Raw genomic sequence first — 22,672 nt, forward strand, 5'->3', positions numbered from 1 at the left:
CGAGGCTGTACGGTAATACGCGCTTGGGACCAATGCCCGAGTATCTCAAGAGAAAGAAAGAAAGAAAAGGGCCTGGAAGGACTTGTCTGGTATTGAATCAAAGTTCAGTGTTTAATCCTTTTTCATCTGAACCAAAGAATGTTACCGCAATGTTAGCAGCTAGTCTTGGGGCTTGCCGAGTGATTGCCTTGATTTTGCCGAACGCCTGCTGCCCCAAAGGACGAATACTAGGGATGGGAGACACGGTATGGCAAGACACGAACGGCGCAAGAGAGAGAGAGAGAGAGAAGCAGCGAAGAAGATACAGCCAATCACGTCACATCAAAATCCCGATGTAGGCATCAATTTCCGCACCAACTACATCTCAACGCTGCAAGTCGGAGAATGCAGAGAGTCGAGAATAGCAAAACGAATGGGCTACTAGGCCTAGAGGGGTACGAGAAACTGGCTGGCACTTTAGAAACAATTCGGCTTGGCGCCAAAACCGGTGGTTTTTTTGATAGCTTGGCATGTCTACAAGCACTGCCAAAGTTGAAGGTTGCCTATTAGCCTCCGTGCTTGCCCTAGAGACTTGGCCTTTTTGGTGGTTGGACTTGTCTTGGCTTGGGGCCTTGGCCTCGGCTGGAGCTGAAGACATGCTGTTTATTACTGGATAAACAATTATTAGATGCTGAAATCCGCCGTGTACAGTTGTGTGTGAATGTAGTGTTCGCTGTCGTCATGTTTTTTTTTTTTTTTCCGTATTTTTTTTTAAATTCTTTCTCTGTCGTAGGGTTTTCCTTTGCACAGGCCCCAGTCGCGCCCTTGTCTGACGTTTGTTGTCCCCGAGGCGAACTTGACAGAAAGACCGTGAACTGCTTGTTGTCTATGCCTCGGAGAGGAGAGCGTGTGTGTGTGTGTGTGGGAAGAAAGGAGAGGCTGATAATTCCTTCAGAGACTATCCACTGGAACTATCCTCAGCCATTCCTGATTTTCTTTTCTTCTCCCCCGTTAGTCTCTTGACTATATTGCTGCTAGGGCAGCATATTTGCCCCTCTGGTGTGTGTTCTTTGCCGGTCCCTTTCCGCTTGGTTGAAGGGGGATGGGCATACTACAGCGAGCGATCTGCTTAACACGACAGACTTCTTGACTCTTCAATCTTCTTTCAGACTTTCCCAAGTTCCTTGTTTCCTCCTTCCCATCATCGGCTCTGACTAGGTTGCACCTGGGAGAAGCATTTCAGGGGTCAATGGGGATAATAAGAGACAAGAAGAAGAATAACAACAGCCAGAAAGGAATCTGGTTTCGCACTGGGCTACCATAAATATACTCACACCCATTGTATAGCCAAAGCGCACGCCCTTTCCTTGGAAGGTGGCACGTGGATTTTTCGCAACCTCTCTCAAGAGTTATGTCTATGGATGAAGCTTCGTTCTCGCTGTCGTAGTTGGGTGGAGAGATGGACCCTTCTTGTCCAGAGACCCAGCTAGAAGCCGGCAAAGTTGGCTTGGTCGAGACAGGGCACGGAAAATCGCGCATTGTTGGCGGCAAGCAAGATCGTTGACACTGTTCTGTGGTCCGTTTTCCCCGAGACTAGAAAATTTTCATGGAGTTCTGCTTTGTTACACATACGTCTGGCTTTTCTCTCGTTATTTTCTTTTTAGCGCCTGTTGGAGCGCCGCCAGATGGTGATAAGGTGGCTGGATTTTGGCTTGTCTTGGCCTGGTGTTAATTACCCTTGCCGTTCTTTTTTCTTCTTTATTTTTTTCTTCTCACCGGGAAGAATAATACTCGGGTTAAGGAGAGAGAAGAGGGGATTTTGTGGTCTACCCGTGGGCTTGCATCAACAAAGAAGAACCTGCGGTTTTGCTAGCTGCAATGCGGGATTTCCTGGTCCACATAGAAGACGGAGCAAGAAGAAGAGGAAAAAGAAAAAAAAGGTGACAAGAACCGGGCCTAGCACAAGGCTACGTCATTGCAACATGTCACGTCATGCATTTTGTCCACGGATTGCTAGCCCTGTCAGGTAGTCCAGCAGCAAAGTAAGCCTTGCCTGGGGGGTTGCAGGCCTGGCTATTTTCCACTTACCAGAAGGCCAACAATTTCGCTGGCTCGCTTTTAGATTATCGGTCCGGCCGCGCTCGCCTTTTCTTCTTGTCATGGGCAGCGGTGTTCATTTGGTGTCAATCCTTGGATCTGGGTGGGATGAGGATAAAGGATAAGATAGCGGGAAAAAAAAATGGAAATAAAAAATAAAATAAGCCAAACGCCGCTGTCCGATCTGGTTTTTTCTTACTGGTCATTATTAGTCCCCCAGAAAAGTCCAGGAGAAACCAGCCAATAACAGGGCAGCGATTATGCCCCACTGACAAGCACTTTTTGGTGTTGTTTTCGGTTGTTTCCGGGCAAAAGTAAATGAATAATATTTTTTTTTCTTTCCTTCTTGCTTTTTTTTTTTTTTGCCTGCCACTGGCTGCACAGCGCCTTTCTTGCCCAACTAGCATCTCTCACCCGCGTGGCCGCTGGCGTCTCCTGATTTTCTTCTACTTTCCAGCCTATGGCTTGTCTCGGCATCTTATCTCTCCAAATTCCGCCGCCGTCTCTGAAATGCCTTCGTATGTCCTGAATGCCGAACACGTCCTTTGCTGCCTTTATGCCTCCGGTTCTCCTGCTCAATTCTAGGCTCCCTGCTGTCGGAAACCCAATCGACAAAACCAGAAGACAGGCAAACAAGGGGGATTTCCCAGTGCCAGTCCGGAACGTGTTACCTTTTCTCTTTTTCTTCTCTTCTTTCTTTCTTTCTCTCTCTCTCTCTCTCTCTCTCTCTCGGCCTGTGCACAGGCTCTTGCTTGGGGTGAGGGGAAACAAGGAGGGATGGGGATTCTGTAGCAGGGCGAGAAATGTAAAAGCTCTCGTCTACGTATATTGTATACCGCGCATTTACCCTCCTGTGATTTGTCCTTGTGATGCAGTAGTATTCAGCTGAAATCGACGTAATGGGAATCAATTTTGAACCCGAGTTAGGCTTGGCCTTGCCACTGCGGGAACGGGGTTCTCTAAGGCATGTCTCTGGCCTTCTTGGCTCATTCGCTGGGCTGTCTTTGCTGGATAAACACTATACTAGAGCCTGCATCGGAAACCCGATCAATTATCCTCGCAATCTTTCCATCGGATTTTGGATTCTGGCAAGTGTGGTCGGCAAGTCGGCCGCTGTCAATTCCAACAATGCAGGCTCTCGATGTCTCGCAGCAGCAGCATTCCTTGAGACTTGTAAGTGAAAAACTACACAACCCCCCCAAGAGCTTAGCAGCTTGTGATGAGGGCAGTGGCCGGCCTGACATCCTGTGCACACAACATGTCGGTCAGGCCAGCGTTGGCAGGATTAATGGAGCAAAGGTAGCAGCAATCACAGGACGAATGGGCCAGTAAATGAATGGATTATAACGGGAAATCAGGTTTGCGTCAATATCCTCGCCGCGCACAGCAGGAAGAAAAAAAAAGAACCCCCCCCCCCCCCAGGAAACAATGTGTGCTTTGCTGCATGCGCAGAGATATCAACATGTAGTTCGCAAGGAGCTGCCTGACCTGAGCTTTGCGCCCTATGGCCGGCCCTTTCTGCCCTTGGCTTCAGCCTCCCACATTCCCACTTTGACACCCACTCTTGCTCCCACTCAGTCGCCCAAGCCCTTTAGATATCATGTCAATCGCCATCGTAACAGCTTCAAACCATCCCGTGTTCCAGTCTTCTGAATGATGACCCCCAAGAACACAAAAATAACGCCCAAGCCATGCCTGCTATCTTGAGAACTGGCCTGTGTGTCTTTCTGTACATATTCTATAATTCTATGACAAACATAACATCCTGGTGCTGGCTTCGCTTTTGTTTTTTTTTTGGAGTTCACCAACAAAAGCTTGGACATGGTATAGCAGGAGCGCTGTATAATACCAAGGCTAACGGACATTGACCAACTTTCACCATGACAACATGACGTTCCAGAAGTATATGCCGTGGGAAATGATTCTTTTTTGGAGTACACGCTTTCTGCTACGCTTTTTTCGTCCTGTTGTTGCTAACTGTCTCTTCCCTTCCTTTTTTGCCATCATCCTGCGATGGTTTGTCAGTCTTGCGTTTGGTGGTTCGAGCGCCGAGTTAGTTGGAGAGGGTAGAGATACGCAGGGAGAAGTGTAACGGAGGGGATAAGACAGCAAAGGGCAGGACACGGAGAGGAAGAAGCAGACAGAATTTGACTGATATCCAAGCTTTGGACCAGGCGTTGCATGATGTGAGGATTTTGTTGCTCATGTATTAGGGTTGTGTGGTTTATTAAGGGTTACCACATGGATCCATATTCTCTCCTAAGCTGAAGACCCTTCGCCTTAGAGCAAGCGTTAATATTGTTGTTTAGAGCATCCTCTTTTTTTTTTCTTCTCTAAAAGCATACATAGCAGGAAACATTTCCGTGAGATGATTCCTAGACTGGGCCGGGCTTTTCTTTATCCCAAGCAGATGTATTGGACCCTGTCAACGGGCGTGTGAGGGAGAGAGAGAGAGAGAAAGAACGAGAGGAAGAGAGAATCACAGGTAGACGGCAAGACAGGGCGGCAGGCTCTAGTGAGCAGAGAGACAGAGAGACAGAGAGACACAGAGACACCGAAAGCAATAAAAAGAAGAGGGCTGGCTTGGCTCTGCTTGCACTGTAGTCACACTTTGCTCTTGTGGGTGGCTAGTGTGGTGGTCTACAGTGGTAATTTGGAGGACCTAAACATGGCAGTACTGGAACTGAGCGCTATGGCGCGAAGAAAAGAAGAAGAGCGAAAAAAGCAAGCGAGAACGGGAGAGAGAAGAGCCAGAGGGAGTAAAGAAACAGTCAAGCCAAACCCCAGGCCAGCAGCAGATAGCCAAGATATGGAGACACCCCCCATCATCGCACGCCGTACGCACGCCCCACCTGGCTCACAGTACATGATTTTAAGTATCTTTAGTACGGGATTGTGCGCAAGAGCCTCCGTCCGGTACGTGAGGTCTGGGTACTCCGTACCCGGCACTGTAATCTTGTCTTGTTTTCTCATTTTGAAGTTGTCTCTTTGCTCTTTTAGGCCCAAGCCCAACCCTGATCCCTCTACGGTACCTTTATCTTTTATGACTATTTTTTGATTAATCGCTAATTAAGCGCGAGAAGAAGCAGTAAGAAGTATGTGTGTGAGTGAGGTGTTTATTTGGCTCTTTTTTTATTTTATTTTATTTTATTTTTCCTTTTTATTTTATTTTTTAATTCCTTTTTCTTTCTGCCGTTGCGCTGTTAGTTGTTTCGCTCGCTGCTTTCCCTGTGTTCTTGGCCTAGAGCCCTGTGGCTTGGCTTGGCTTTGGCCTGAATGTGGCCTGCAGCAGTGGCAGAGTTCTAGTTTTAGTTCTCTCTCCTATACCTGTTCTGCGCTGTAAAAAATCACGACACGTCTAGCGCTGGGCTGGATGCTCTTCTTTGCCCTCCAGTGGCATGCTGGAGTTATACCGGATGCAGCAGGCTATTGTGCGCTCTGGAACACGCTTCTCAGTGGGAATTAGTTTAGACCCTTCTGAGGTCTCTGGAAACAGACTCGTTTTTAGCAATACTACCAATGTGGCTTTGACTGACCGCTAATTCTTGCGACTTCTTGATGCTTCAATGTTGGATGAGTTTAGCTTGCCGGCGAAGACGTACTAAGTTAAGGGTTGGCTTGATAGACGGCCATAGAGCCGGTAGCAGCATTAGCAGCCCTTATTGGTTGCGGCCGGCTTAGGACTAAAGAAGGGTTGGCTTTAGATTAGCAGGCCAAGCCGTGGTATGGCAGATATTGGCTGTTCTCATAGCAGCATTGGGGGGAAGCAGAAGAGCGAAGGGCATAGAAAATAGGAAAAAAAAAAGAAAAAAAAAGAGCAGGTGCTAACAAGCGTAGTAAAGTCCGCTGGCAAGCAAATAGTGCGAGCTAGGCCAGGTAATGCCCAAGTAACCAGAAAACGAGGCGGCGGAAGGACTTGGACTTGGACCCCCCTCCCCCCCCCAGTTTCTGGTCTCTAACAACGGAGCGGGAAAAACTGTTAGCTTGATCAAGGAAGGAAAAAAAAATCAGTGAACCCGCCTTACACGAAAGGTTTAAAAGGCAGCGTCTCCCCTTCCCTCAACTCATCTTCTCTTTCCCTTTCCTCCTCACCCACGAAAGGTTTAACGATCAAGACTTTACTGTCCCGTTCTTTCGGCCCTCACTTTTCGTGCGGTGGTGTGAGTGAGTATTATCCCTCTTCTGCCCGCTTGCTTTTGTTCACTATCACGTCGTTGTCCCTCCACCTGCTCTTTACGCAGCTGCTTGCTGGTTGGCATCTTTCTTGCCCTCCCCCCCCCAAATCCAATCCGCATCTTTTATATCCTTTTTATCCTTTTTCTTCCCCATACGGCTTTGCTCTGTTCTCTCTCCCTTCTACATATCATCCTGCACTGGCGCTCCCTTCAACCTCTACTATCACTGCATCCTCGTTCCTGTCAGCATTCCGGCCAAGACAGCAGGACAACAGGACTCAGCACTCAACGGACTCCCCAGACGGCAGATAAAACAGTCGCCTCCTGCTGCTCTTGAGCTGGCGCCTGGGACTTGCATCTCGCCTCTTGTCTTGACACCAAGTGCTCTGCCCAGGGGCTTGTTCTTACCCTCTTCCCTTTCCGCTGTTGTTCACAGGCTCACACATACTAACATTGTGCGCTGCAGTATTTTTACTTCTAATTTATTTAAAAATTCGACTTAGCTGTCGATTCGACATAATTCTTTCGACCAAGAATTAATAACCCCCCCAAAATAATTCAACAAACAAAACTTTAAAATGGCCGACACTACGTCCGCGGTGCAGCCGCAGTACGAGGAGAAGCCTCCTGCCATCGTCCCTGCTGCCAAGGGCGGTGATGATGAGGGCGAAGATGAGGACATTGATGCCCTTATCGAGGAGCTGGAGTCCCAGGATGGACACCAGGACGAGGAAGAGGAGGAGGACGAGGCCGGCCTTGGTGGCCGTGTCGTCCCCGAAGACCAGCTTCAGACTTCGACCCTGACTGGTCTGACCAGCGAGGAGGTTTTGGCCCGCCGCAAGAAGTGTACGTTAGCAATTGACGGCCCAGTACTTGTCTGCATGTTCAACACCTACTAACACGCATTCCGTCTACAGGGGGTCCTAACCAGATGAAGGAGGAGAAGGAGAACTTGATCCTCAAGTTCTTCGGTTTCTTCGTCGGTCCCATTCAGTTCGTCATGGAGGCTGCTGCCATTCTTGCGTACGTATTCTTTTTCTTGTCCCCATACCTTGAGCTTCTCCAAATCAGGCTTCACGCAATTGGTCTATACACCCTGCTGGCCAGTGTCGTTCGCGGTCGATCAGCAAGTTTTGTCAGATCATCAGTCGAAACTTTTTTTCCACTATCGCTGTTTGCGATAAGCAGTATCAAAGCTTTGGAAGCCCCGCTTTTATTCCTTTTTAACCGAGTGTCGCCGCTTCGCTTTGATTGGGCCGTTTGCAATCGCAATGCATTCGATCAAGGTGGAGACCGATACTGAGTTAAGCGGAAAATCTGCACTAGGCCCACAAATATTTGGTCACTGGTGGGAAATGCGAACGACAAGGCGGGAATATAGAGCAAGCGGCGGTGCTTGTACTTGCTTTCGCTCTAGGGCACCCTCGACTTGATTCATTTGCTAACATATTTCTACAGTGCCGGTCTTCAGGACTGTAAGTCATTTCCACTTCCGTTTGAGGAGCTTGCGAAGCAGACACAGTGGTCTTTGCCAATCCCATGTTGCGCCTCGTTTTTTTTTTTCCCTCCCTTGTCGCGTCAAAACCCGCACCTAGCGCGAATTGGCGAGCCAACTGGAAGGAGCGTGTCGCAATGGACAGCAAAACATCCCATGGCTGGCAAAGTCCACTCTCTGCAATCTAGTCCCCGCTTTTTTCCCCATCGCCCCCTGGCCCTTGCCCTTGCGAAATTACGGTCTTGCTAACGCTTAGTTTTTCTCCACTTCCAGGGGTTGATTTCGGTGTCATTTGCGGTAAGTACCCCTGCCAATGCCCCCACCAACTATCACCGCTCCTTCTGCATGGACCTCTTGTGCAACAGTCACTTGTCTCCACGTGCATCCGCCGCCCATTGATATCCTATTTGTGGGAAATTTGCTAACTTCTCTCTCAGCCCTTCTGCTGCTTAACGCCCTGGTTGGTTTCATCCAGGAGTTCCAGGCCGGCTCCATTGTGGAGGAGCTGAAGAAGACTCTGGCTCTCAAGGCTGTTGTTCTCCGTGACGGTGCCCTCAAGGAGGTTGAGGCTCCCGATGTCGTCCCCGGTGATATCCTCGAGATTGAGGAGGGTACCATCATTCCCGCCGACGGCCGTGTTGTGACCGAAGATGCTTTCCTGCAGATCGATCAGTCCGCCATCACTGGTGAGTCGCTGGCTGTTGACAAGCGCCACAACGACGCCACCTTTGCCTCTTCGTCCGTCAAGCGTGGTAAGGCCTTCATGGTTGTTACCGCTACCGGTGACAACACCTACGTCGGTCGTGCTGCTGCTCTGGTCAACCGCGCCTCTGGCGGCTCCGGTCACTTCACTGAGGTTCTGAACGGTATTGGTACTATTCTGCTGGTTCTCGTCATCTTGACTCTGCTCGTTGCCTGGGTCTCGTCCTTCTACCGCTCCAACCCCATTGTCGACATCCTCCGCTTCACCCTGGCCATTACCATCATTGGTGTCCCCGTCGGTCTTCCCGCCGTCGTTACCACCACCATGGCTGTCGGTGCTGCCTACCTTGCCAAGAAGAAGGCCATCGTCCAGAAGCTGTCTGCTATCGAGTCGCTGGCTGGTGTCGAGATTCTGTGCTCTGACAAGACCGGTACCCTGACCAAGAACAAGCTGTCTCTGTCTGAGCCCTACACTGTCGCCGGTGTCGAGCCCGATGACCTGATGCTGACTGCCTGCCTGGCTGCTTCCCGCAAGAAGAAGGGTATTGACGCCATTGACAAGGCTTTCCTCAAGTCTCTGCGCTACTACCCCCGTGCCAAGTCTGTCCTGTCCAAGTACCAGGTTGAGGAGTTCACCCCCTTCGACCCCGTCTCCAAGAAGGTCACTGCCATTGTCGTTTCTCCCCAGGGTGAGCGCATCACCTGCGTCAAGGGTGCTCCTCTGTTCGTTCTGTCTACCGTTTCCGCCGACCACCCCATCCCTGAGGACATTGAGACCGACTACAAGAACAAGGTCGCTGAGTTCGCTACCCGTGGTTTCCGTTCGCTCGGTGTTGCCCGCAAGCGTGAGGGTGGCTCTTGGGAGATTCTCGGTATTATGCCCTGCATGGACCCTCCCCGTCACGACACTGCTCGCACTATCAACGAGGCTAAGCGCATGGGTCTGTCCATTAAGATGCTTACTGGTGACGCTGTCGGTATTGCTCGCGAGACTTCTCGCCAGCTGGGTCTGGGCACTAACGTCTACAACGCTGAGCGTCTGGGTCTTGGTGGTGGCGGTGACATGTCTGGTTCCGACATCTACGATTTCGTTGAGGCTGCCGATGGTTTCGCCGAGGTTTTCCCCCAGCACAAGTACAACGTCGTTGAGATTCTGCAGCAGCGTGGCTACCTGGTCGGTATGACTGGTGATGGTGTCAACGACGCCCCCTCGCTGAAGAAGGCTGATACTGGTATTGCCGTCGAGGGTGCCTCCGATGCCGCCCGCTCCGCTGCCGACATTGTTTTCCTTGCTCCTGGTCTGGGTGCCATCATCGATGCCCTGAAGACTTCTCGCCAGATTTTCCACCGCATGTACGCCTACGTTGTCTACCGTATTGCCCTGTCCATCCACCTGGAGATCTACCTGGGTCTGTGGATTGCCATCATGAACCGCTCGCTCAACATTGAGCTGGTCGTCTTCATTGCCATCTTTGCCGATATCGCTACCCTGGCCATTGCCTACGACAACGCTCCCTACTCCATGTCGCCCGTCAAGTGGAACCTGCCTAAGCTTTGGGGTATGTCCGTTCTGCTCGGTATTGTTCTGGCTGTCGGTACCTGGATCACTGTTACCACCATGTACGCTCAGGGCGAGGACGGTGGTATCGTCCAGAACTTCGGTAACATGGACGAGGTCCTGTTCCTGCAGATTTCCCTGACTGAGAACTGGCTGATCTTCATCACCCGTGCCAACGGTCCCTTCTGGTCTTCCATCCCCTCGTGGCAGCTGTCTGGTGCTATCCTGATTGTCGACATTGTCGCTACCTGCTTCTGTATCTGGGGTTGGTTCGAGCACGGCGAGCAGACCTCCATCGTCGCCGTCGTCCGTATCTGGGTCTTCTCCTTCGGTGTCTTCTGCATCATGGGTGGTGTCTACTACATGCTCCAGGACTCTGTTGGCTTCGACAACCTCATGCACGGCAAGTCCATCAAGGGCTCGCAGAAGCAGCGTTCGCTCGAAGACTTCGTCGTCTCCCTGCAGCGTGTGTCTACCCAGCACGAGAAGTCTGCTTAAACGCGACTCTTGCGCCGGATTCCAAGGCCACATTTTGCATGCAACAGAAGCATTGGTCCAAGTCTCGTGTTGAGGCCATCGTCCTAAGCACTTCCTCCTCCTCCTTTATCCACAAACACAAACCTTCATCCTTCTCCTTTGGTTTCGTGCTGGTTCGTCGCGGCTGCCATGTGTTGTGCCGTTGATTATTTCCTTGAATACCCTTGTTGTCTATGTCTTGTCTACATGGCAGATGTACCAGCACGGGACGTGATGGCCTGAGATTTGGTACCGGCTTCTGATTGTTCTTTTGTTTTGTTAACCATCGAATTACACCCCTAATAGAAGTGAAAAAATTTCCGCGCAAATATGTATGTTCCTGTCTCAATCGTGTGTGTGTATATGTGACTCTCGATTTTCTTTTTTTGTGTCATCCTCTGTCTTGGCCGGTCTTGTCATTGTCTTAACCTGTCCGTATTTCTTGCTTCCCTTGCTCTCACCCGATTTCGTATTCTTTGATTTTCTTTCTGATTCGTTGGTCCCATCGCTCCCTTCCCATGGTCTTGTTGGTCAGTAGAAGATATATATATGGTGCTTAGTGTTGGGTCTTAAAGCCCTGATCTAACAAGTTATGTCTTGATTACTGTAATGTTTTTTATTTTTATTTATTTATTTATTTTTATTTTTAGTTTCATTCTTTTTTGATGCTGTTAATCATGCCTCGTAGCTATCAAGGCGGCCAATATTCTTGATACTCAATTATTTGTAGATTTATTTTATTTGGGTGCTGAGCGCCTTAGCCTTGAGAAAATTTGCTTGCCATGTCCTTGCTGCCTAAACTCCAAAAGATTGGGCACTGGTGAAAACTCTGACACCAAAGTCTATCTACCCCGCCTGCCTACCCCACTAATTTGTGTTTGTGGCTTTTTATCCTCAAAGCTGAGTTTGTGGCGCTGATGTGGCTGAGATACGGTGTCGACAAGTTCCAAAGTTTGTATAGCTTCGTAGTGAAAATCGCGATGTTGTCTAGAGATCGAATCTACAACTTAACAGAATGCCAAACGAACTACTGTAGTACCAACTTAATAGAATCTCGGACTAGGCAATCTCAGAATAGCTTGATATAAACTCAGATTGTGAACTTAAGCTTCGGGCCACAACAGCTGAATATCAATCCCCTAAGCGACAATAGATACGTACCATTTTGTCATCTGTTGCCTTTTGAAAGAACATGTCTGCGCCGAACTTGCCGGGATACTTCTATGGTGAGTGGCCTCTCTCAGTACCGTCATCCTAAGCTAACTCTCTTGGGTAGATGCCGAAAAGAAGCGATACTTCAAGATCGAAAAGAGTTCCAACGCTACCTCATCGGCCAAATGGACCACATCTGCTATACGCAAGCGTGAGGAAGAAGAAGAGACTGCCGCTGAAGTCCAGCGGAAACGGTTAGCTGTTGCGCGCCACGTGAAACGCTCTCCGATACTTTCTAATAGCCTACGTGGTGCATGGCTCGCACGGGAGTTCGGCCCTGACTTGGGCGAGTGTAGTATGACAGGGGCCGGCTGGAACCAAAGGCAGAGGGCCGCGCGCAACCTTAGCGATGCCGTGGGCCGTATATGGGCGAGTAGTATTCGTGTGATGGGCAGGCTGCAGTTTAACCCCAGTCCACATGTGGGTGCGGGGGGCCGTGTAGATGCAGGGTACGGTCGGCATAGGCAGATGAACTTGCCATGCTTGTGGATTGGAAGTTGCGGGAGTTCATGCACGGGGTTGGCATATACATGTGAGTCGAAATGTTTCGGTTCTATTTTACTGAGCGTTGCTAACATTAGTGGTCGTGTACAACAGCCTCAAACCAAGTATTAATCAATGCCTACATACCACTGAGAGCCGGGAGGATTAGTCAGACTGGCGACACGTCTGACTTCCGCTATATCTCGGGCTTGCCAGCACATATTCAACTTCCCTTTCTTAACTCTATTAGTGCGATAGAGCAAAGTGCAGACACCGAAACAATGTTTTTTGCCTCGGCTCAACCAACAAAAAACCCCTCGCTTGCGGTCTCGCGCTGTCCATCATCAGTTGACGATGAATGTACACGATACAAAGCAACGCCAATAGTGCAGCCAGTAGAAGGTAAGGGTTTTACTACTGCCAGCAGTGTCTAATGACACTCGTGGTCTTATAGCTTATCACAAAAACAAAAGAAAACATGTTGTATGCTAACATGTTCTTTGATGGGAGAGTAGTGCAAGACTTTAGTTTGGTAGAAGCACCTAGGCAGTACCACAGTCACGATATATGGACCACATATTCCCTTAAGGCCGGCCCACGCAATTCCGAAATCGCCGCTTCGATAGGCGGAAGTCGCGGCGTTTTGCAGCTGACCAACAGCGGCCAACTCATCGAACTGTACGGCCCACACCCACGGTCCTGTAGCCCAGAAGAAGCTGGTAAATACCCGCGCAACGTCTTTGCCCACGACTTTCTGCACGAGTCGCCCAACGTGACTGTCGCTGGCGGCGGTACTGGTAACCTGTGGACACTAGATACGCGCGTTAAGGATATCGTCAACGTTTTCAGCCATGGCGCGGGCGTGACTAATCTGTCCGTGATTGGCAATCATCAAGTGCTTGTTGCTGGCCTCAAGAGTCGTATGTGCATATACGATCTGCGATACACCCGAGACTCTGCAGCGCCTGCCAACACGACTATACATAATAACGCCAGCAGCCCACGGGCTAACAGCGTTGCAGCTGAGTCGCGACGAAGCCACAGCATAGCTTCTGCAGCGACGCCACACACGGTATTCCCGGGATATATCAACAATGCGCGACTCGGGATGGGCTTCGCTGTCAGCACGGAACTCGGCGTGGTATGCACGGCAACAGACGGGGGAAAGGTGGTGCTACACTCGCTAGGCTCTGGGCGACAGCTTAAAGTGCCCATACTAGACGGCGTGGATGGGGGCGGCGCGCCGATTGTCAGCATGCGGTTCGCCGAACTGCCGGATGGCACACGACATCCAAGTCTATATATGGGCGTGGGCTCTAGTATCTATAAGTTTTCGTCGCTAGGCGAGGAGGACGTGGAAATGCTAGCGGAGCGGGAGATTGAGCTAGAGAGGCGACGTAGAATAGAAGTAGAATGACTTGATGTCGAGAATATTTCGAGGATTAACAGCAAGGCTATTTGCGAGAATGAGACAATAATAATAGTTAGGTCGACAAAGAAAGGATTATTGGAAGAGAAGGAATGGGAGGATATTCACGATAAAAAAAACTACCGACGGAAAGGCGAAACTAGAAAAAAGAGCAAATGCGCAGTGATGCATGATGTTGTGCTTAAGTAGTAAATGATGTTGAAGCCAAATATCACGACAATTGTGGTGGTACTGGGGCTTCATTCCACTCCGTTGTATTGCATGGAAGATCATGTCGAAATGCAACGAAGTTCAACCAAATTGAATGGCGGGTGATGAAGGCAAAAGCCATGGCTACATACAAAAAACACACTAGGAGAAAAGGTAAGAAAGACCGATTGCTGTCGGGTTAGTGACGGCGAGTCATGAAGGCGAAAAAAAAATTACAAAGGCGGTGTTGAGATACTACAGAGCCAATAATTGCGTAGGCTGACAACACAAAAAAAAAAGGCACGATAACATCGTGTATATACAAATATATATATATATATTGTGTTGCTAGTGGGATCAACGAGCGACAGGATGGCGGGGGAACAACAGGAGAGAAAGGCTAGATAAATCAATGCGAAAATGCGGACGAAAAGACAGACACAAAGTAGAGAATAAAAAAGACGAACAATAGAAAGGGGACAAAAAGATAGCGAAACAAAAAAGAATGGAGGAAGAAATAAAAGAGAATAAAAGAGGAACGGAACAGTCAGCAGATTAGTTGTCTGTCCTGAGCTTGATCTGGCCTGACCTGCCTTGTCCCTCAGTTCTCTTGGAGATTGATCAGATGTTCAAACTCTGGAAAGGTATCCAGAAAATCACGGCTCACACTCCAATTTTCCAGCTTCCGAATGTGTGCCTCAAACACTGGATTGATCATCAGCTCGCGACTACCCGCATCGCTACCATTGGCCACAAGCAGCACGTCGCTATCCTGGTATGGCCAGTTAATGCTCAGGCAGGCAAAATACTTGATGAAAAAGGGTCTTGGGGGTTCTGCCCCTCTCACACTACTGCTGTCATCGCTAGTCGTTCGGCCTTCATCGCCATTCCCATTGCCGTCGTTGCCGTTGCTATTGCCGCCGTCGTTGCCGACGCCTTCTCTGCTGCTGTCGGCAATGAGCTTGATGCGGGCATGGGGGAAAGGGATAAAGTCAATCCAGACAGCATGAGTCCGCTCCAGCTGGTCTTCCAACGGCTTTAGAAACTCAGGAACGCACCCAAAGTTTTCGGTCGTGGCGTTGACCATATATCTAATCAACAGGAAGGCTGTGTACATCACTGCAACTCGCTCAGGCACTCGCTCGCCGGCCGGCGGCTCAGCCAATAACATAATCTCTGCCAGCGCTGTAGAAAACGGATCTAGTTTAACCCGCAGCGAATTATAGGAGACTATGGACGGGGCCAGCAAGGCCGCAATCTCGATCTGCGTGGGCTGGCACTGGTCCGACATGTTGAGCAGGGGCAGAAGAAACGAGTCCATTTCACAAGTTGAAGGAGCATGGAGAAGCGGCAGTTTAATATGTCGAGAGTTGTACAGCGACCTGCCTTTGCGGACTGCACGGTTTTCTGTACTGCCGTTTTCGCTGTTGCCCATATTGGTATCGTTGAGGCCGTCATTGTTATACTTCTTACCGGTACCATTCCAACTACCATTACCACTGCCATCTGCATGCCTGCCGTTGCCGTTCCCATAGAAGTTCTCTAGTGCTTCTATCATTGCTACACTAGGCTTTCCAAAATCGCCTACAGATGGTGACATGTTTGGCAAGTCCTCAAGGTTGATGCGAGCTGACAACATAAAACGCGACGTTTCCTGGTTTAGAGCTTGGTAATATGGTGGTGATGGCGACGGCGAAGACGAGTAGCTATATTGCTGTGGCTTCTGGTGCTGGTGCTGGTGGCGGTGCTGGTATTTATGTCGGTGTTGATGTTGGTGGTGGTGATGTTGGTCCATCGGCTGGAACGAAGGTTGGTGGTCTATGAAGCTGTTCCGTTCGAAACTTTCTCGCTGATGAACCATGTTAGACTCGTGTTTTGATAAAGAACCACGACTATACGATGACCCTGGGCCTTTACTTGCATCAGGGAACGGCCGTCGAGTCATTTCCTCAATGCTAGGCAGTACCATGTTGCTATTTCCCGGGCTGCAACAGTTGGGGTAGTCGCTCGAGCTTGAGCTTTCTCCAGAATTATCGCCATGGAATGACTGGTCAGACGACTCTCCAGTCGCCGTCGATGACTTTCCGGCGCTACGGGAATATTCTTGGCTAATCCTTTGGTCCCGATGCCGATAATGCGAGCCTCGATGGTTGTGGTGATGGTGGTGATGCTCATGATGGTGTTGGTGATGCTCATGATGGTGTTGGTGATGTTGCAAAGATGACTGCTGACCAATGCTCTGCGAGTCTAACTGGTGTACTAGCTGGGCCATGGCTTGTTTCATTGCCGTATTTTCAGCCTGGAGAGCACTGTTTTCCTGCAGTATATGCTGAAGTTGGGCCTGATCATTCTTCAACACCGAAACCTCATCCTGCAATTCACGTATCTGCGCTTTAGTACGCTCTCTAACTGCTCGTTGGGCCTCGCGGTCATTCGCTCTCTTACGGGCTAACCGATCTGGCGTCATGGTAGCTACGCCACGGGATGCCTGCACAACTCGTTTCTTGGGGGCGGATAAAGTCCCAGCAGCCCCGGGGTGTGCCAAGTCAGAGCCGACACCGGAACTACCGTCAGACGGTCGGGGGGCTAGAGCTCGAGAGTTTTGGGTTTGGGTTTGGGAGGGCTGTGATCCCGGAGTGGTGACGGCTGAGAGGCCATCGGAATTCGAACAGTCATCCATCTTGGATGGTCTATTATTTTGATTTCTCTTGCTGGGGAGGGAGCAGGGGATGGAAAAGACAAAATGGGTCGAGATTGCAAACTACCCCGCCGGCTCACTGATGACGCGGAGTGGGCGATGTGGCCGGCCAAAGTTGAAATTTCCGATTCTCGGGCAGCTTGGTTGGGTCTTCGTTTATTAGAAGCCAGTCAGCCTACGACGGAAACCACGAGCCACACGAGCACAAGTGAGGAGAAGAAATCACAAAAAGCGGGGATGAATAACGGATGAAGCAAAACCAAGGGGAAGGGAAAATAAAGCGTTTTGTTAAACCGAAAGCAGGTCTGGTGTTGGGGAACAAGATTTTCACCAGCTAGACAAGTTTTTAACAAAAGCTGTTGATGTTCAAGGTTTGTATCTTTTTTTTTTTTTTTGTTTTTTTTTTTTCGATGTCAAAAACCTCTCTCTTCAGTCGTGCGCAGAGCTGAATAACTCGGAAAAGCGAGAGAGATTTACCTGGCGTTGAAGACAAAATGTGAAAGAAAGGGTAAAAGGTGGCCAGCTGAAGAGGACAGGAAAAAAAATCCAAGAAAAAAATAGAGAGGAAAAAAATCAAGCTGTCAACCCAAAATCTACAGTCTGTGGGGAGGGGAAACGGAATCGTTTCTAACAGGTGAACAGGGCACTGCTTTCTCAAGCAAGTAAGAAAATAATAGTCGGTCCACACAGCAGGACTCCAAGTCCTGACTGGCAATTCCTACCAGTTACTTCTAGCAACAACCAGCGACTAGATAACAGATATATATTGCTCTGTTGACTAGTTGTTGTTGTTCTCGTTGTGTCAACCTGACAGCTACCATGCGACGACACCCTTCGCCATAGAAGGCTATGGTATTGAGGTCAAGGCAGCAAACTAGGTAGAAGGGAAAGATGGGCGACAAGAGTAGACAGAGCTTCAGCCTGTCAGCAGGATTGGCGGCTGGGTAGTGGTAGCAGATGAAGCGTCAATTTGAGACTATTTCTAGTTCTATGCAGCTTCACTACCGAGTGTGGGCCTTGTGGGAGTATTGTGCAGAATGAGGGAGGCGGGGGGTAGATGATGTTGGAGTTGATGCTGATGATTTGTTGTGTTAGAGAAGAAAAAAAAAGAAAAACACCAAACAGAAAAGCACGAAGACATAAACGCAAAACGAACCAGATAGAAGCAAGCCTGGTTCTTGGATAGAGTAAAAATAGGATCAAAGAAGGCAACGATGGCTAGAGCACTACACGTGCGGTAATAGAAAAGGAAGACTGAAAAAGGTGGCGAGAGGAGATACCCAGCTAGGATACCATACACTAAAACTCCGCCAAAGCACGACCTGGAAACGATATTGTTCAACGGACGATAAGAAGTCAGAGTCATGTGTTGAAAATAGAAAAGGGCGACTGCTGTGGTTGGGGTGTTGCTGGAACGTAGGTAGGGAAAGGAGGGGGGGGGTTGAACTCCAAGAACAGGCCGCCAGAAGTTTTGGATGATATGGCTTGATCTGCAACAAAGGCCGACCTTTGCTAGCGATGAATTTCGGACACTATGGAAAATGAAATCTAGCTTAATGTCCTTTATTCTGTTTTCTACACCTATGATGAGTTTTTGTAGGATAGGCGGTGGGGGGATTTCATCATGCCAGGAATAGGGCTCATGCCGGTATTCTGGTGGTACGGCTTGATTTTCGTCTTCAGGCACTGGTTGAGAAAATCAGCGTCAAGGGACCTAGTTGCTGATGCATGAAGACTTATGATTGTAATGACGGAAGACAGGTGACAAATAGATGAAAGGCAGTGCGCAGGATGATGGAAAGACCACCCGACGCGTGTTTGGCAGTATAGAATGAGCGATAATTAGATCCAGATACTAATCCAAGAGCCAAGTGGCATGGTTGAATAGTCTGAGGTTGTTTTTATCGATATCGGTGCGAGGGTATGTTAAGAGTGTCGAGGATGGATGGCCAAGCGACTTGTAACGAGTTGTCTAGAGTGATGAAGATAAAGGCAAAACTGAGGTCGGAAGATGCCTAACCAACGATAGCACATGAACCCTGGAGGTCTAGCAAAAGACATTAGCATGGCGTGTACAGATCAAAGCTAGCTTTGCCAAGCTGGTCAAATTTTCGAATAAGAACAGGCGCGCAAACCAAGATGAAAAGCCGAAAAATGACCGTCAAGAAGGTATGGTGCGTGCAAAAGTGGGCTAGCTGTCTAGACTCTGTGACTGCCTTAGAAGATCATCGAATTGCTGGGCTGGCGATGTCGCAGGCACTTGTCATTCCGATAGAATTGGCATGGGCTAGTCGGCGGCAACTATTAGATCTGACCTATAAACACTCTAGCGGAAGGTGACGATTGAGTGTAGCGAAGTGAGGACAAACAGGAGCAAAACAAAAACCCTCCACAAGAGATGTGGTTACAACTAGGAATAGACTAGGCAGTCATGGCGATGGATAAAGCGGACTGAAATCAAATGTACAGGCCAACAAACAGATCAAAATGAAGGAAGGAAGCAATAAGCTAAAAAGAAATAGGAAACAGGAAGAAAAATGGGTTTGCAGCTTATTGCCAGCGAAGCGTCAAGACTAATGGGAAGAAAGCGAACCAGGCTGACTCCATGCGATAGAAAGAGCGAAAGCAGGCGCGCAAATGTTAATCAAAAGAATACAAAGATTGTGCCAGGCAACAAGAATATTGAAGTGCGGATTCAAAATATAGAATCAACCATTCACATGCTTCTGGGTAAGTGGAACTCGCCTATAGAAACACCAAAAGTACAAATATTCAATTTACACGCCTGGTATCCAAGTTCGCAGTTGAAAATGATCTGTATAGACTCCTTAAAAAATCATGTTGGAAGATATTGCATCTACTAGGCAGTATGCGACCTGGGGGGACGTGACGTGCAAGAGACTTTGTCGAAACTTGGGCGCTATTACGAACCAACCCTCTAACGTCACTAGGGATAGGGCCAATCAACGCCCTTTGTTCTGTGACCGAGTCAGTCGATCCACAATTTTTATCAGCGTTCCTCACTTCCCCGATGTTGAGCCAACAACTATATGAAAGTGGAAAAATAGTCAAGGCCACTTTTCCCTTGTTCACGCCACAAATAATGCGCTTTATTGGCATTCGTGGTAATAACCCTCATCTAGAAGCTCCGTTCGTTTAGTAATCTTTAGAAATATCAAGTTATTTAGGAGTTAAAGGGGGGGTTTTGGTGGAAAACAGCGAAAATTATCATACGAGAGATGAAAGTTTAAGGTTAGAGTGTAACCCGTAACTCGAGTCATGAGTTTTTCAAGGTCTGATTGCCTAGTCATGAGCCCTACTCTACAGCTTATGTAAGTTTTTTCAGAATTGATCTCTAAAACTTTGGGGCGACAAGGTCATGAATCAATTTCTTTTGTTTGCCAAGCGAAGAATTTTATGGAAGAAGGAAGAATCTGTCTTATATTTGACCAGCAAAAAGGCAAAAAGAATCTAAACAGCCCCCTCAAGCGACTCATGAACATGAGATAGTATGGTACAGCCCTAACCCTTGTGCAATACACAGACCACCACCTGATTTGTGTGCCAGGACCCACAATTACCACATCCTTCATGACGTGTAATAGACCACGTGAGAAAAGATATGTTGGATAATTATACATCATTTGAGCAATATTAATTCTCTAAAAACCGCACCTTGCTGGATCCCCACCCGAAGTTATTCCGAAACAGGAACAGGCTGTTCCTCAATAGTTTAAAATCACGTGATTGCGCGCATGGAGACCCGTCTACCAGGCGTCGGTCGCGCCCAGATTCAGGAAGTATACAGAATCGCTACTTGATAGTTGACATCGAATATATTCCACCTTCTTTTGTCAACCCTCGTGCAAATACATGAAAGGGCCCTGGTAATTAAAATCTGGGACATTAAGCGACATGGAAGCAGGCGGAAGACGGGTAACTCGGGCTACAGCACGGGGGGCAAACGGCCGACAACACAACCATACCGACAGCACTAGCAGTGGCAACAGTTTGAATGATCTCGGCGGCAGGACATCGCATAATACCCCTAATCATGCACCGCCAACCGCTACCCGGGGCTCATTTATTTCTCGCCTGGCAGCCGCTCAATCTCTAGACCAGGAAGATGTGGGATACGACCACACTGGGCTGTTTTCTAATGTACGAACAGGAGCTACTCAACGTCTAGACTTAGACGAAGATACGGAGCTGGCGGCAGTGCAAGAGCGGGAATCATTGCCGGCCGGACCAGCGACACGACGTTTATTTCATCAGTTTCGGGGTGAGTGCCTGTATGTGAATATTGAGAAAACTATTTGTGTGATGATGTTTGGGATGTAATTCAACAAGTACTTGGTACAGCTTGTGTATATGCCCTGATTTCATGGCTACTTTTTCTTATGATCCTAATATTATCCATCGGCGTTACCTGGCTTTGGGGATGCACTCGATGGCTAGGCTCTCGTCTAGATGTATTCCCACCTTTGTCCCTGCAACTAACATTCAAACTGGATTCCCTTAGAGCCTAGACACAGCGGGAGCCATAGGATGAATGGGGGACATCGTGGAAATCACACAGATTCAGCGGAATCTGATATCAGTGCAGAAGAGTCATATCTAGCGACACATGCAATAGCAATGGCCCAGCAACACAATGCTTTCACGTCACCATCCGTGTCGCTCTCTACTTCAGCTGCCGCCACTCTTAATAGCGTTGGGAGACATATGAGTATCCAAGAGATTCACGAAATGCAGGATGAGGAGATCGAAGAGGAGTACGAAGAGAATAGTGCCGATGGCAATGGTGTTGATATTGAGGTAGAGGACGACATGCACCACGAGGAAGAAGAAGAAGAAGAAGAGGAGGAGGATGAGGAGGGAGATGAGGACGAATTTGATCAAGAAGCATTGCGGGACCCAGCTTCCCATGGCCTGAAGGAGATCTCAAACCTAGGACGTTTTACGGTGAGCAGCCAAAAACAAGGCAATGGCGTCGAGGAACTTCGCAGCGATGATTTGAAGCTTTACTGGCAGTAAGAATAGCCCTTCCTTTATTTTTGTGCATACTATTTTTTGCTAACATCGCCGCTTGTATCAACAGATCAGATGGCCCGCAGCCACATAAACTTACTGTTTATTTTATTAAACGGGTCTCGATCAGGACAATCCGATTCTACGTCAACTACAAAGAAGACGAATCCTATACACCGACTAAAATTGTTTTCAAGTCTGGCACTGGCGAAAACACGCTTATTGAGTTTGCGTCAGTTGAGCTATCAACACCTGTAGGCTGGCAGGATGTGCCGGTATTTGGGTGTGGGGGAGGACTTGATGGCAATACCCTCGTGTCCTACGTATTCCAGATGGTGATTTTAGAAAACCACCAAAACGGAAAGGATACACACCTTCGCGGCATCAAGATCTACGCTCAGGAGCATGAGGAGCGGGCCTTAGGTGGAGATGGCCTTCCGGCTATCGACATGGAGCATATGAATCTCACTCCTGGCTTCGACTCACGGGGCAGGCCAGCTACTGTCATAGCGAATTCTTGGACACCTATGGCTGTTATAGCCATGACCAACTGTGAGACAGACGAGCCGAAAACGGAAGCTGAGCTGGCGAAGAGAAAGAAGGTGGCACAAGATGCTGCATTGGATGAGTGGATTTCTGACTCGTTAATACGAGGACCTAATTCAGTCACTTCCTTGTCGTTACGCTGAATCTGGCGAGGTAAAGTGAGAGGAATCGAGGAATGAGGAAAAGGAGGGAAGGGAGGGAAGAACAGGATTTTCCCACATTGAAAACGGCTATTTAGCCGGTCTTGATGAATGCGCTTATGACATCATTATCATCATCTGCATGAGCTATTGGGCGTAATATGAATACAACGGAAGCTCTCATAGGCTCATTAGTCTATCCATATTCGTGGTTTGCTTTCTGAATCCCATTGAGGCCACCCTAGTGTCACATTCTGAGAATCATGTGGAAGCTTGTTGAAAAAGGCACACCGAAATTCTATGAAATAGGTCTTTGTACCAGGTGCAAAAGTACAGTAGGGTACATACATATAGTCGAAACAGCGAATCTAGCTGAATGCAAAAACTACAACGCTGTAGCAAGCAAGGCAGATTTGGAGTAA

The 22,672-nt window shown here is 48.7% G+C and overlaps 4 protein-coding genes across 4 annotated transcripts; 3 read left to right on the plus strand and 1 right to left on the minus strand.

The window, feature by feature from the left end:
- Positions 1-6,829: 6,829 nt before the first annotated feature.
- Positions 6,830-10,504, plus strand: HOO65_010280 (Plasma membrane ATPase; the record flags this gene model as incomplete). The annotated part of the gene is made up of 4 exons (XM_071005310.1): positions 6,830-7,097; positions 7,169-7,274; positions 7,710-7,726; positions 8,184-10,504. The coding sequence occupies 4 exons, from the start codon at positions 6,830-6,832 to the stop codon at positions 10,502-10,504; spliced, it is 2,712 nt and encodes a 903-aa protein (XP_070862102.1).
- Positions 10,505-11,714: 1,210 nt separating this feature from the next.
- HOO65_010281 (Myocyte-specific enhancer factor 2d) lies at positions 11,715-13,634 on the plus strand (the record flags this gene model as incomplete). The annotated part of the gene is made up of 4 exons (XM_071005615.1): positions 11,715-11,748; positions 11,799-11,928; positions 11,977-12,154; positions 12,672-13,634. 4 exons carry the CDS (start codon positions 11,715-11,717, stop codon positions 13,632-13,634), a joined length of 1,305 nt encoding a protein of 434 aa, XP_070862103.1.
- An 802-nt stretch (positions 13,635-14,436) lies between these two features.
- Positions 14,437-16,515, minus strand: HOO65_010282 (BZIP transcription factor; the record flags this gene model as incomplete). Its single annotated transcript, XM_070999682.1, has 1 exon — positions 14,437-16,515. The coding sequence occupies one exon, from the start codon at positions 16,513-16,515 to the stop codon at positions 14,437-14,439; it is 2,079 nt and encodes a 692-aa protein (XP_070862104.1).
- A 4,656-nt stretch (positions 16,516-21,171) lies between these two features.
- HOO65_010283 (Galactose-binding domain-like protein) lies at positions 21,172-22,253 on the plus strand (the record flags this gene model as incomplete). Its single annotated transcript, XM_071006002.1, has 2 exons — positions 21,172-21,566; positions 21,695-22,253. The coding sequence occupies 2 exons, from the start codon at positions 21,172-21,174 to the stop codon at positions 22,251-22,253; spliced, it is 954 nt and encodes a 317-aa protein (XP_070862105.1).
- Positions 22,254-22,672: the final 419 nt, after the last annotated feature.

The sequence above is a fragment of the Ceratocystis lukuohia genome (genome assembly GCF_044167205.1).
Source record: "Ceratocystis lukuohia strain C4212 chromosome Unknown Supercontig1_pilon, whole genome shotgun sequence".
In the NCBI taxonomy this organism is placed as follows: domain Eukaryota; kingdom Fungi; phylum Ascomycota; class Sordariomycetes; order Microascales; family Ceratocystidaceae; genus Ceratocystis; species Ceratocystis lukuohia.